The sequence below is a fragment of the Scyliorhinus canicula genome, chromosome 11, assembly GCF_902713615.1.
Source record: "Scyliorhinus canicula chromosome 11, sScyCan1.1, whole genome shotgun sequence".
NCBI classification, from domain to species: Eukaryota; Metazoa; Chordata; class Chondrichthyes; order Carcharhiniformes; family Scyliorhinidae; genus Scyliorhinus; species Scyliorhinus canicula.
Window position 1 is genome coordinate 653,240 of NC_052156.1, and position 13,849 is coordinate 667,088.

Below are 13,849 nucleotides of genomic sequence, written 5' to 3' on the forward strand. Positions count from 1 at the left end.
CAAATATAAACAGTGCAAAGGGCACCTTCCTCCCTCACAGATCCCAGCTTTCTTACACGCTAATCTAAACTAAATCTGCACCCCCCCGCCCCCTGCTGACAGTTAATTTTCTCTAAAGAAGTCGGCGAACAGCTGCCACCTCTGGACGAACCCTGACATTGACCCTCTCAGGGCAAACTTGATTTTCTGCAGACAGAGTAAGCTAGCCATGTCAGTGAGCCAGGTATCCATCTCCGGGCTATCAGGGAGGCAAAGGCTAGAACATCTGCCTCTTTCTCCTCCAGGATTCCTGGGTCTTCCCACACTCCGAAAATCACACCCCCTGGACTTGGTTGCACCCTTGTTTTTAACACCTTGGACATGACATCCTCAAGCCCCTGCCAGAATCCCCTAAGCTTCGGGCATGCCCACAACATGTGAACATGGTTCGCTGGTCCTCCCGCACACCTTGCACACCTGTCTTCTATCCCAAAGAACCTGCTCATCCCGGGCCACTGTCATGTGGGCCCGGTGAACGAGCTTAAATTGTAACAGCCTGACTCTAAACGCATCCGCCCAGAGACCATCCTCTATCTCTCCTCCTAACTCCTCTTCCCATTTGTGTGTCAGCTCCTCGGTCCTTCCCTCTCCCACCCACACTCTGGAAACTACCCTGTCCTGTATCCCCCTTGGTGGTAGGAGCGGGAAGGTTGAGACCTGCCTGCGTAGGAAGTTGTGCGCCTGCAGGTACAACAAAACCATGTTGACTGTTCTTGATTAATCCCAGCCTCTCCAAATGCAGATTGATTCTGTCTCAGAATTGCTTCCAACACTTTCACTTTCCCCACCACTGAGGTTAGTTTCTTGGTTTATCCCTTCCTCCCGTTTTGAATGATGGAACCACATTGGCTATCCCCCAGTTCTCCGGCACCTCTCCTGTGGCCAGAGAGGAATTGAAAATTATTGCCAGCGCCCCTGATATTTCCCTCCTTGTCTCACTCAACAGCCTGAGATGCATTTCATCTGGCCCTGGAGATTTGTCTACTTTTAACCCTGCCAGACCACTCAGAACCTCTTCTCTGCCTATGTTAATCTCTTTAATTTTATTACAGTCCTTCTCCCTTGTCATGATATGCAAACATGCAACCAATGAACACTCAGAGTAGGACACAACCAATGGGCAGTCAGGACTCTCAGAGGTGGCATCACCACAAGGGGGCATGACATAAACACTATAAAAGGGATGAGACACTCACACCCTGCCTCTTTCCACAGACAGACATCTAGAGAGTTAGACAGGGTTGATCAGCAGCATCACACCCCTGGCACGTGGCTTAGAGCAAGCTGGTACAGTTAGACTGAGTTACTACAGTTAGATTAGCAGAGAGTCAAACTCATTTGAGAACTGTGTTAATAGTTCAATAAACACGTTGAACTCATTTCAGAGTCTGGAGCATCCTTTCGTTAGGACCGCATCAAGTAGCAGCCTGTGTTATCCGAAGCAGCAAACACAACATCCCTGATTTCTACACCCGCACCGTCCCTCTCGCGTGTTAACACAGGCACAAAGTATTCATTTAGAACCCTACCTACATCCTCCTGCTCCACACAAATTATCAGTGTGGTCCTTAATGGGCCCTACTCTTTCCCCAGTTATCCTTTTACCCTTAATGTATTTGTAAAGCAGTTTAGGATTTTCCTTTATTTTATCTGCCAGTATCCTTTCATGTTCCCTTTTTGTTCTCCTAATTCCTTTTTTTTTACCCTTCGCACATTCCATAATCCTCACAGGCTTCTGATGTTTTGAGTCCTTGATATCTGCCATAAGCCTCCCTTTTCCTCCTGATACAATGCTGTATATTCCTGGATATCCAGGGTTGACTGGATTTGTTGGTCCCATCCTTTTTCTTGATTGGAACATGTTGGCCCTGTACTCTCCCTATTTCCTTCTTGAATGGGCCTCATTGTTTTGTCACAGATTTATCTAAAAGTGTCTGCTCCCAGTCCACTCTGTCCGAATCATATCTGATCTTATTTAAATCGGCCATTCCCCAGTTAAGAACTTTGATTTCAGGCCCATCCTTGTCCTTTGTCATAACAATCTTGTAACAGAGGTAGAACCACTGTCTACAAAATGTACCCCCACTGATACTTTAACCACTTGTCTGGTTTTGTTACCTACAATAAACTCCAAGACCCCCTGCCTCTCTTGTAGGATCTTCTTTGTACTGGCTTAAAAGTTCTCCTGGATGCATTTAAAAATTCTGCTCCCTATAACTCCATACTGTATCTGCTGTGGGAGTGTTTGATGGGGACAGTGTAGAGGGAGCTTTACACTGTATCTAACCCCGTGCTGTACCTGTCCTGGGAGTGTTTGATGGGGACAGTGTAGAGGGAGCTTTACTCTGTATCTAACCCCGTGCTGTACCTGTCCTGGGAGTGTTTGATGGGGACAGTGTAGAGTGAGCTTTACTCTGTATCTAACCCCGTGCCGTACCTGTCCTGGGAGTGTTTGATGGGGACAGTGTAGAGGGAGCTTTACTCTGTATCTAACCCCGTGCTGTACCTGTCCTGGGAGTGTTTGATGGGGACAGTGTAGAGTGAGCTTTACTCTGTATCTAACCCTGTGCTGTACCTGTCCTGGGAGTGTTTGATGGGGACAGTGTAGAGGGAGCTTTACTCTGTATCTAACCCCGTGCTGTACCTGTCCTGGGAATGTTTGCTGGGGACAGTGTAGAGGGAGCTTTACTCTGTATCTAACCCCGTGCTGTACCTGTCCTGGGAGTGTTTGATGGGGACAGTGTAGAGGGAGCTTTACTCTGTATCTAACCCCGTGCTGTACCTGTCCTGGGAGTGTTTGATGGGGACAGTGTAGAGGGAGCTTTACTCTGTATCTAACCCTGTGCTGTGCCTGACTGCTGGCATTATCGCTGCAGTTTTTTGGAATGTGTGGTATTCCGAACACTGAATTTCTGTGCTGGTTACTGGGTGACGGGTTATTGTTGGCTGTACTGGATGACTGGAAATGAACAGATTGTTGAAAGAAAGGGCTGAAAGTGGAGATGAGGAACCAATCGTCTTACTAACAATTGGCCACACCTGGCCCAGTGACATGTTGCTATGGTAACAACTTCAATCAGATCAAAATAGCAAGTTGTTAAACCTGAATGACTTCCTCCTCCGACCCCACCTGTTTTACACATTAAATATCAATCTTAACCTGTAGTAAATGGTTATGTTCCTTCTGTACTGGGTTGAACCAATCAGTGAGTGAGGAGAGTATTAGCAATTGGTTGGTTACATTGGTTTAGCTCCGTTGGCTGGACGGCGGGTTTGTGATGCAGAGCGAGGCAGCAGCGCGGGTTCAATCCCTGTAGCGGCTGAGGTTATTCATCAAGGCCCCACCTTCTCAATCTTGCCCCTCACCTGAGGTGTGGTAACCCTCAAGTTAAATTGCCGTCAGTCAGCTCTTCCCCCCTCAAAGGGGAAAGCAGCTTATGGTCATCTGGGACTATGGCGACTTTACCATACATTGGCAAGATTCTGTGGCCCTGGGAGTTAGGCAAAAGGTGATGTCCAAACAGGAGGTGTTACTGGGTTTGTGGCAATGATCTCCAGATAGCAGAGCTGGACAGCTGTTGAGAATGTTCTGCTCGGAGAACAAACAGGTCAAGCTCAAGGACGTTGCCCTTAAGATGCACACATGTGTGTGTATGTGGCAATCGTAAAGGGTCTACACAGTGCAACTAACTAGCTGGCTGCACACTGCAAACAAAAGTTAGAGGGAACATTGGGCTAGATTCTCCGATTTAAAGACTAAATGCTGACACAGGCCTGGGAACTGTAGCGTTTTATGCCCAAAGAAACGGCACAAAAGCGGCACCCCGGCTTTACAGCTGGATAATTGCCAGGTCTGTGGCCGCACATGCAGCCCGTATCTAACTCCGTGCCGTACAAGATAGCGCCGGCCGCGCGCGGACCTGGCCTGTCAGAAACCGCCCCTCCCACTGTAATCAACCTCACCACCCCAAAACACCCCACAGCGCCCGCCAAAGCCCCCCCCCCCCTGCCCATGGAACAACTCCCTCCCAACTGTGGCGGAGCTAGACTCAGTCCGCAGCTGCCACGCCGAGTTCACGAAAATAAAAAGGATAAGTGTTCCACGCCATTGGGAACTCGGCCCATCAGGGGTGGAGCATCGAGGAAGGACCTCGGGTGATGTCCTGAAGCCGTCCCGAAGGCGTGCGACGTACTCGAGGAGTACGTGGTTTTCGAGGGGCCCGAGCATTGCAAAAGCTGTGCCGCCCCCGATTTTGGAGCAAACGGGGATTCTCCGGCTGATTGCCGAATGCGATTTTGGCGTCGACGACCGGAGAATCAGCCCAATGTGTTTGAAAGCAAGTGTCTTCAGAAAGAGTGGAGATAACCTGCTGTTATGTTCTGGACCCTGATCTCCAATTGTAAACAAGATTTTGTTAATGAAATCTCTGACAGTTTCTGACCAACTGTCCCAGTCAAGCCAGTGGGTGTGTTGCCAATAAATCTAACACCATAGAAACGGGAGACCATTCAGCCCTTTGACTGTTTGGTCTTTGTTCTTTATCCGACTATGTTGAATGGTGGAGCAGGCTCAAGAGTGTTATGGTGTACTCCTCGCATTTCTTATAGTCTGACCCCCTCGGGCTGCTCAGTTAGCTGGACAGCTGGTTCATGATGCAGAGCAAGGCCACCAGGGCGGGTTCCCGTATCGGCCCCGCTTCCTCAACCTTGACCCTTGCCTGAAGTGTGGTGACTCGGGTTAAGTCACCACCAGTCAGTTCTCCCTCTCAAAGAGCAAATAAAGCAGCCTATCGTCATCTGGGACTGTGGCGACTTTACTTTTATCCCTCGATATTCTTATCTACCAAAATCTATTGATCTCAATCTTGAAATTCACAATTAAATGCAGCCTCAATAACCTTTTTGGGGCGGGTGGGGGAGAGTTCCAGATTTCCACTCTCCTTTGATATCAAGTGTTCACTGACATCACCCCTGAACAGCCTGTTTGTTCTGGGTCCTCCCATGTGACAAAGTAGTTTGTCTTTCTCCACCTCAGCAAAATGCTTAGAAGTCAACAGCTGGCTATCACACCTGGTCATTGATGTACTTTAAAGTAGAGGAAAACTGGTTTGATCTGAGATTGGAGGCACGGGCACAATTCTCCCCCACCCCTCTGCAAACAAAAGTTAGAGGGAACATTGGGCTAGATTCTCCGATTTAAAGACTAAATGCTGACACAGGCCTGGGAACTGTGGTGTTTTATGCCCAAAGAAACGGCACAAAAGCGGCACCCCGGCTTTACAGCTGGAGAATTGCCAGGTCTGTTGGACATTCTCACTCATCCTGGGACAGGGTTAATGGGTTTGGGTTTTGTGACAAATCAACAGCTTTTAAAAAAAATAAATTTAAAGTACACAATTCCTTTTTTATTCCCAATTAGGGGCAATTTAGCCTGGCCAATCCACCTACCATGCACATCTTTGGGTTGTGGGGGTGAAACCCACGCAGACACGGGGAGAATGTGCAAACTCCACACGGACAGTGACCCAGGTCCGGGATCGAACCTGGGACCTCGGCACCGTGAGGCAGCAGTGCTAACCACTGCCCCACCATGCCGCCCCTGACAACTCAACAGCCTTTTGGGTCTCTCTTTATTTCTAGATTTATTCTTAATCTGAATAAAGCTTTGAAATCTTCGTGATGCTCCCGTTGTCTGGATTATAAATTCCATAAGGCAACCTCTACGCAACTGATCCTGAGCCCAAATCTGTCCCCTCCCCCCTGCAGTGTCCGGGACGCGGCGTTCCTGATGAAATTGCTCTTTGTGTCCACAGATTGTCGGCAGTCAGTGAGCGAGGAGGATGGGGCAGTGACTTTGAATCGGCGCCGTGGGGCAATTAAACAGGCCAAAATCCATTACATTAAGAACCATGAGTTCACTGCAACTTTCTTCCGGCAACCCACCTTCTGCTCGGTGTGCCGGGATTTTGTCTGGTAAGAATCGCGGTGCAGAGTTGCTGTGACTGTAACTCTGGTTTAGTGTGTGATTGACAGCAAATCAGCGGATCCTATTTGAGAAAGGAGGGTAGGGATACGGATGGGGTGTTTGAGAGAACAGAATGAGAGGGGTGCTTGTACAGTGGCTGTGCGAGAGGAGAACACGTGGAGAGGGCAGGGGACTTGGCCAGATTTGGGGACGGAATGGGGAATGACTGCTGGGGCACAGATCTGACCCTTGGCCTTCACTGCGCCATTGCTTCCATTCCATTCCCTTCTGGGTGCAGTGTTTCCAGATTCTCATTCATTCCAGCTTCAGTTTCTGGACCCGAGACTTGGAAGTCAGGTTGAATGCTGCAATTCCTGCCTTCGGATTCTGCCCTTTATTCACTCCATCTCTCCACAGCACCCCATGGCTGTTCGAATTATGACTCCCCACCCCTTTCCTCCCATTTGCTCTGGTCCTCTCCTACCAACTGGGCGCTCAACCTCAACATCACTCTCCTCGCCCTAAGGCTCCTTCCACCCCTCCACTGCCCAAGGTGGAATTCTTCCTCCCTGTCCTCTGGGCTGGCCCATCCCACCTGAGAATGGTGGTCTGGATATGGCTGTCTCAGGAGAATCCTTTTAAATTTGATGTTGGGGGTGAGAGAAAACTATATTTGTGTTTATCTGTCTGCTGCCAATTGCTGAGTGTTAATTTTCCTCTACAGGGGCTTGAACAAACAGGGATACCAGTGTCGCCGTGAGTATTATCACAAAATTGACTAAATCGCAGTCTTTGCTCTCCACAAATCCTCACTTGACTTCTAATCCTGTCTCTAATTCCCCTGCAGAATGCAATGCTGCAATCCACAAGAAATGTATTGATAAGATCATTGGTCGCTGCACAGGCACTGCCACCAACAGCAGGGACACCGTGGTAAGAACAGTAGGAACCTGACCTCACTGATGACCCCACCCCTCTGCCAATGCTTCCCTTTGGGCCCCCACGCCTTTTGCCCCATCCTCCCTCCACGTGTTCCTCTCTTTTTGGAGACCCTCTCTGCTCCCCTCTCTTTTGGGGACCCCGCCCACAGGCCCCTCTTTTTCGGGACTCCTCTTCCCCTTAATTTGGAGCCCCCTTTGCCGGTGCCCTGCACTGGTGGGGGACCCGGTCCCCCATGCCTCAGTCACTCTGATTGCCCTAATAAGCTGATGATTAGTCACCTTTTTGAGAATTCGGTGACCTTTCGGGTCATTTCAGAGGATTGTGTGTGTCTGGAGTCATATGTGGACTAGGCCAGGTAAAGGCGGCAGCTGTCCTGTGCTAAATGATATTAATGAACCAGATATATATTTTTTGACAATCCAGTAAAAGATTGGCTAGCTGAATCTGTTGCTGTGTCGATGCACTGTGTCTTTACATTGCTTTGCGATGTCTCTGTGGTTGTAAAATATCAGCAATCTGATGATGGATGCTGTTCTCCAGTTCCAGAAGGAGCGTTTCAACATCGATGTTCCACACCGGTTTAAAGTGAACAACTACATGAGCCCGACGTTTTGTGATCACTGCGGGAGCTTGTTGTGGGGCCTGGTCAAACAAGGACGCAAATGTGAAGGTGCACATTTCACCTGCTTCCAAAACACAGCAAACATCTTTGCATTACACGCTGTCTCATTCAGTAAACACCATGTTTCTCTTCCTGCTACAGAATGTATGATGAATGTGCACCACAAATGTCAGTCCAAAGTGGCCAATCTCTGTGGAATCAACCAGAAACTGATGGCCGAGGCACTCAATCAGATCAGCATGGTAAGGGAAATCCTGGTTGCTGGGCATCTGGATGTCGGGCACTGGTTAGCTATGAACATTGATTTCTATGCCTGTGGAGAAATTCAGATTTTATAACCATACCAATTACAGTAATAGAGACAGGAGCCATAGAAAAACAAAGAACAAAGAAAAGTACAGCACAGGAACAGGCCCTTCGGCCCTCCAAGCCTGTGCCAATCATGATGCCCTAAGTTAAAACAAAACCTTCTGCCTTTACTCGGTCTGTATCCCTCTATTTCCTCCCTATTCATGTATCCACCCAGATGCCTCTTAAATGTTGCTAATGTGCTGCTTCCACCACATCCTCTGGCAGCGCGTTCCAGGCCACCACTCTGTGTGATAAACTTACCCCGCACATCTCCCTTAATCTTTCCCCCTCTCACCTGTGCCCCCTTGTAATTGACACTTCCACCCTTGGACAAAGCTTCTGACTATCCACCCTGTCTATGCCTCTCATAATTTTTTAGACCTCTATCAGGTCTCCCCTCAGCCTCCGTCTTTCCAGTAAAAACAACCCTAGTTTATTCAACCTCTCCTCATAGCCAACACCTTCGAGACCAGGCAACATCTTGGTGAACCTTCTTTGTACTCGCTCCAAAGCTTCCACGTCCTTCTGATAATATGGTGACCAGAACTGCACACAATACTCCAAATGCGGCCGAACCAGGGTTTTATACAGCTGCATCATGATTTCTCAACTCCTGTACTCGATGCCCCGGCTGATGAAGGCAAGCGCGCCATATGCCTTCTTAATCAACTTGGCCACCTGTGTTGCCACATTAGGGAACTGTGGACCTGCACGCCCAAATCCCTCTATATGTTAATGTTCCTAAGGGTTCTTCCATTTACAGTATAATTCATACTGAGATTTGATCCTCCAAAATGCATCACCTCACACTTGTTCATGATGGGGACACGGCTCTGGAGATGGAGGAAAGTGAGCCAGTTCAGTTTGCAGGTTTCATTCTCTCTTTCACTTGTGCTCACTGTCACTAACTGTCTCTTCTGTTTTGTTTGTTAGTTGGAATGATTCATCGTAGAGAGATGCCTGTGACAATTTTTTAAAAGATCTATTTACTTAATCCCATACTTTGCCCCTCCGCTCTTTTCCCATAGCTCTACATATTCCAAATCTTAACTTGCTCCATAATCATAGAATCTTTGAATCACAGAATAGTTAGAGCACAAAAGCAGGTAATGCAGCTCATCGTGTCCTTGCCGGCTCCCTGAATGTCTTTCCCCTGTAGCTTTGAACAATTGATAATCTAATTCCCTCATGAATACAGTACTTTGATTGAACCTACCTCCACCACACTCTCAGACAGTGCATTCCAGATCCTAGCCACTCTCTGTGTGAATCTGTCTCCACCACACACACAGACAGTACATTCCAGATCCTAACCACTCGCTGTGTGAATCTGTCTCCACCACACTCACAGACAGTACATTCCGGATCCTAACCACTCGCTGTGTGAATCTGTCTCCACCACACTCACAGACGGTACATTCCGGATCCTAACCACTCGCTGTGTGAATCTGTCTCCACCACACTCACAGACAGTACATTCCGGATCCTAACCACTCGCTGTGTGAATCTGTCTCCACCACACTCACAGACAGTACATTCCAGATCCTAACCACTCGCTGTGTGAATCTGTCTCCACCACACTCACAGACAGTACATTCCGGATCCTAACCACTCGCTGTGTAAATTTTTGTCCTCCAGACTTTGTTGTTTCTTTTGACAATTACTTTAAATCTGGGCCCTCTGATTCTCGATCCATCCACCAATGGGAAGTAAGTAATGCTGCTTAAAGTTTTAAAATAGGTTTTCTATTTTTCTCAGAAATCATCTACTCGCAGGTCCGATAGCAGTCTGCCTGACAATTCAAACGTAGGAATTTATCAGCCTTTCGACAGCACCACTGGAATGCCAAACTTGGACAACACAGGTACGTGCACAGAGACCCTCTCGAGAGTCAGCTGGAAGTTGGGATGTGACCTCATGTTGCCCATTGGCAGAATTTGTTGGAAAAGATGAAAAATGTTGATTGTGCTGACTTCTGCTGGTGTTCTGAAGAACTGCATCAGTAATGGGTCCACGAGTTACTCCGGCAGCAGGATGGGCGAGCCATGCATAATGGCGCAGATATCGGGGGACTGGCAGATTTTTTGGGGAGGTGGTGGTGCGAATGTGTCGCCAGGACAGTTATTTAATCGAGTAAATAGCAGCATGAATTTGCTAAAGGTGGATTCACCCCTCAGACAGTGATCAGGGTTAGAGTCAGTGGTCGGGATTCTCCAAAATCCCGGTCAAGTGTTGATGCCGGTGTCAAAACTGGCGTCAGCGACTCCAGCGACAACTGGCCTCCAGGCCCAGGATTTCACCCCTTCCTAGGGGGCTACTACGGCACCGGAGTGCTGTCCGCTGCTCCGGCGCTCGAAAGCCGGCGCGCCACGGCCGGGGCGGTCCGCACATGCGCGTGGGTTGCCATCTCTGCACCGGACCCCGGGCAATATGGTGGAGCCCTACAGGGGCCCGGCACGGAGGAACATAGGCCCCCCTCCCCGGATTTAGCCCGCCTGCCGATCGGTAGGCCCCGATCGCGGGCCTGACCACTGTGGAGCCCCCCCACCAGCACGGCCCCCGCAGCCAGAACTCCGAGGTCCCACTGGGTAGGACCACACGTAACCCATGCCGGCAGGACTCGGCAGAACTTGGCGGTCGAGGCGTGGAGAATAACCGGGGCGCAGCAGGGACCCCGCGGGCGCGATTGCCGCCGATTCTCCAGTCGGCAGCCCGGCGTTGGAGTGGCGTGGCGCGATTTCCCCGGTGATTCTCCGACCCGGCTGAGGATCGTAGAATCCTGGCCAGTAGCTAAGGACATCCCAGTGTCAGATGTTTCACAACATTGTGACCGTGTGAGGTTCAAGTGAGGTGGTGGGTGGTTGAGGTGAGTTTGTGTGTGCGTACCTACAAGGGGCATCGTGTTAGAACCATAGAATCTCTACAGTGCAGAAGCAGGCCATTGAGGAGGCTGTTGAGGAGGAGGAGATAGATCCTTCGCGGACTCTGGAGTTGGGGGAAAAAGGGATGCTCTGAGGATGATCGGGAAAGGAAGAGGGCTGGAGGTTGACCATGTCAAAGACCAGGTGAAATCATGTCGCCATGGTCAGAGTCCCAGAATCTTGGAGTGGATTAATTGGTTTGGGAAGCTGGAACCTGAGATAGACATAGATTTGGGAGGTAACAACACGCAATGGGGATGGAATGGCAGTGGGTTTGGGCTAGGGTGTCAAGGGTATTTTTTTGAGGAGGGGCAATTTATGCGGAAATCACAACGCTGAAACAAGCCATTCTTCCCAGCTGGTGGGTGTCATTTGTTTCCCAAGATATCAGCAGTTGGAGGAGAAATGGTTTGCCCTCCACGCAGAATGTCAGGAACAGGGTGGCGAGATTGTTGGATGTTTTTTATTCATTATTTCATGGGATGTGGGCATAATTGGCAAATTCAGCATGTTTCCCCATCCCTAATTGCCCTTGAAGTGAGTGGCTTGTTGGGCCATTTCAGAGGGGGGCAGTTAAGAATCACCACATCGCCGTGAATCTGGAGACTCCTGTTGGCAGCAGATTTCTTTCCCTAACCAGATGGTGCTTTCAGACAATTGATTATCATTTCCTGGTCACCGTTGTTGAGACTAGCTTCCGATTGCAGATTTTTATTCATTGATTGATTGAATTTCTGAATTGAATTTTAAATTCCACTAAGCCTAGACTTGTGTATTACTAATCCAGTGACATTAACGTTAATCAGCATCTTCTCTGTCAGCGGTTGATGGGAATGGGATCAAGGGAGCAGGATTTGGCTCCCACGGATGAGACAAGTAGGTTGGGGGAGAAAGAGCTCCACATCCGAGGATGAAATTGTGAGTTAGAAACACACCTGTCCACACGAGAACACAAAAGCTTGTGTGCAGCTCCACATATACAACTCCTCGTATTTTTCACATGTTCACCTGCTCAGTGAGCATTGCTTCCTGGGCTTGACACACTGAGGAACTGAGGTGGATCTTTGAACCTCAGCTTTACACCAACCCTGATGAGTTGGAGCCTCCTCTGCTTTAATTGTGCTGGAACCACAGATTAATATCTATATTCCGCCAACATTTGTCCCCACTAAACTGAGGCCCTATCTGCCCTCTCAGGTGAACATTAAATATCCTATTGTACTATTTTGAAGAAAACATTTTGAAGAAGATGATGACTACCCAGAGTCCTGGCCAGTATTTATTCTTCAACCAGCATTACCTAATTTTGTCAGGTTGCTCTTTGTGGGATCATACTGTGTATAAATTGGCTGCCATATTTCCTACATTACAACAATGTATTTCAAAAGTACATCATTGGCTGGGAAGTTTTTGGGAGATCTAGAGGTGGTGAAAGGCGTCAAGGTTTTTTGACTATGTTTGTGTTTATTCCCAGTATTGGCAATTGCGGACAGATATTGGTGAATGTTTGCTGTCCAGTGACAATACCACTACACCATCACCTTCCCCTTGCCTCCTCCTTACGAGCTGGCAGGCTGTGTTACACCATGCTGGGTATGCCAGCTGTGCTGTCTGCTAACCTTTACTCCATTGAAGACGGTGGGCTGGAGTTTCTAATGTTTTGCCTGTGATCTCATTTCTCATCCCTGACTCTGCCCCTGACTAACTTTTAAATGGAGAAATGGGTTAGGTGGATTGGCCATGCTAAATTGCCCGTAGTGTCCTAATAAAAGTAAGGTTAAGGGGGGGTTGTTGGGTTACGGTTATAGGGTGGATACGTGGGTTTGAGTAGGGTGATCATGGCTCGGCACAACATTGAGGGCCGAAGGGCCTGTTCTGTGCTGTACTGTTCTATGTTCTAAATGGCCAAACTTTAGCTGCAACGTGTTCCTGGTTTCTCTCCTCTGTTAAAATCACTGCTCCTCATGAGCAACAGCAAGATTTCTGTTTGGGCTCAAAGACACCGTGAATCAGCGATTGCAGTTGTTCCCACTCGATTGACAGTGTGCTCAATATGAACCATGTAACTGACTGGCTGGCTTACAGCATTCAGCCAAACCTGTGTTCACTGTCTGACCTTTGCCTATTTTCAGACAGTAACCAATATGGCAAGTTGTGGGAAGATGGATCACCAAAGCCACCGAAACGGGGACCCAGTCTGCGTCCCGATTCAATGAGGAAAATGACCATAGACAACTTTACGCTTCACAAAGTACTGGGAAAAGGAAGCTTTGGAAAAGTGAGACTGGCTCTAGGAGCTTGAATATAGATTTATCTCTTTGTTGTACAACAAAGCTGTTTCTCTCCAGTCCAGGACAGGGGCTGACAACCCCCCCCCCCCCACCCCACAAACCGCCCCCACCCCACAAACCGCCCCCACCCCACAAACCGCCCCCACCCCACAAACCGCCCCCACCCCACCTACAACCCATCCCCCCCCCCCGCAGAACCCCCCCCCGCAGAACCCCCCCCCCCCCGCAGAACCCAACCCCCCCGCAGAACCCACCCCCCCCCCCCCCACAACCTCCCCCAGACAATCCACCCCCACTCCCGCACACAACCCGCTCCCGCGCACAACCCACCCCCCCACACAACCCCAACCCACAGAACCCCTCTACAATCCACCCCAGGACTTTTCTCCCAACTCCTTTCGTGCCCCTGGTTGTCATTCAGGTTCAGGCCAGCTGCTGTGTTATACATCAATGCATGCGAAGGCCATTTGGTCCTTCGTGTCTGCTCCACCATTCATTCTGATCATGGCTGTTCATAGAATTCAGTATCCTGATCTCACCCATATCCCTTGATTCCTTTAGCTCCAAGAGCTGTATCTAATTCCTTCTTGAAATTACACAACGTTTTGGCTTCAACTATTTACTGTGGTAGTGAATTCCACAGATTCACCCCTCTCTCTGGGTGAAGAAATTTCTCCTCACCTCAGTCCTAAAATGTTTACCCCTTATCCTCAAACTG

At 49.0% G+C, this 13,849-nt stretch overlaps 1 protein-coding gene across 1 annotated transcript in view; it reads left to right on the forward strand.

Moving 5' to 3' along the window:
- The window catches only part of LOC119973620 (protein kinase C delta type-like), a 111,285-nt gene that overhangs the window by 68,752 nt on the left and 28,684 nt on the right, over window positions 1–13,849 (forward strand). The window contains exons 5-11 of the mRNA XM_038812001.1: window positions 5,853–6,012; window positions 6,729–6,760; window positions 6,852–6,937; window positions 7,487–7,616; window positions 7,710–7,810; window positions 9,678–9,783; window positions 12,973–13,118. Coding sequence (XP_038667929.1) covers window positions 5,853–6,012; window positions 6,729–6,760; window positions 6,852–6,937; window positions 7,487–7,616; window positions 7,710–7,810; window positions 9,678–9,783; window positions 12,973–13,118 — 761 coding nt within the window. The remainder of the gene's footprint in view (window positions 1–5,852; window positions 6,013–6,728; window positions 6,761–6,851; window positions 6,938–7,486; window positions 7,617–7,709; window positions 7,811–9,677; window positions 9,784–12,972; window positions 13,119–13,849) is intronic.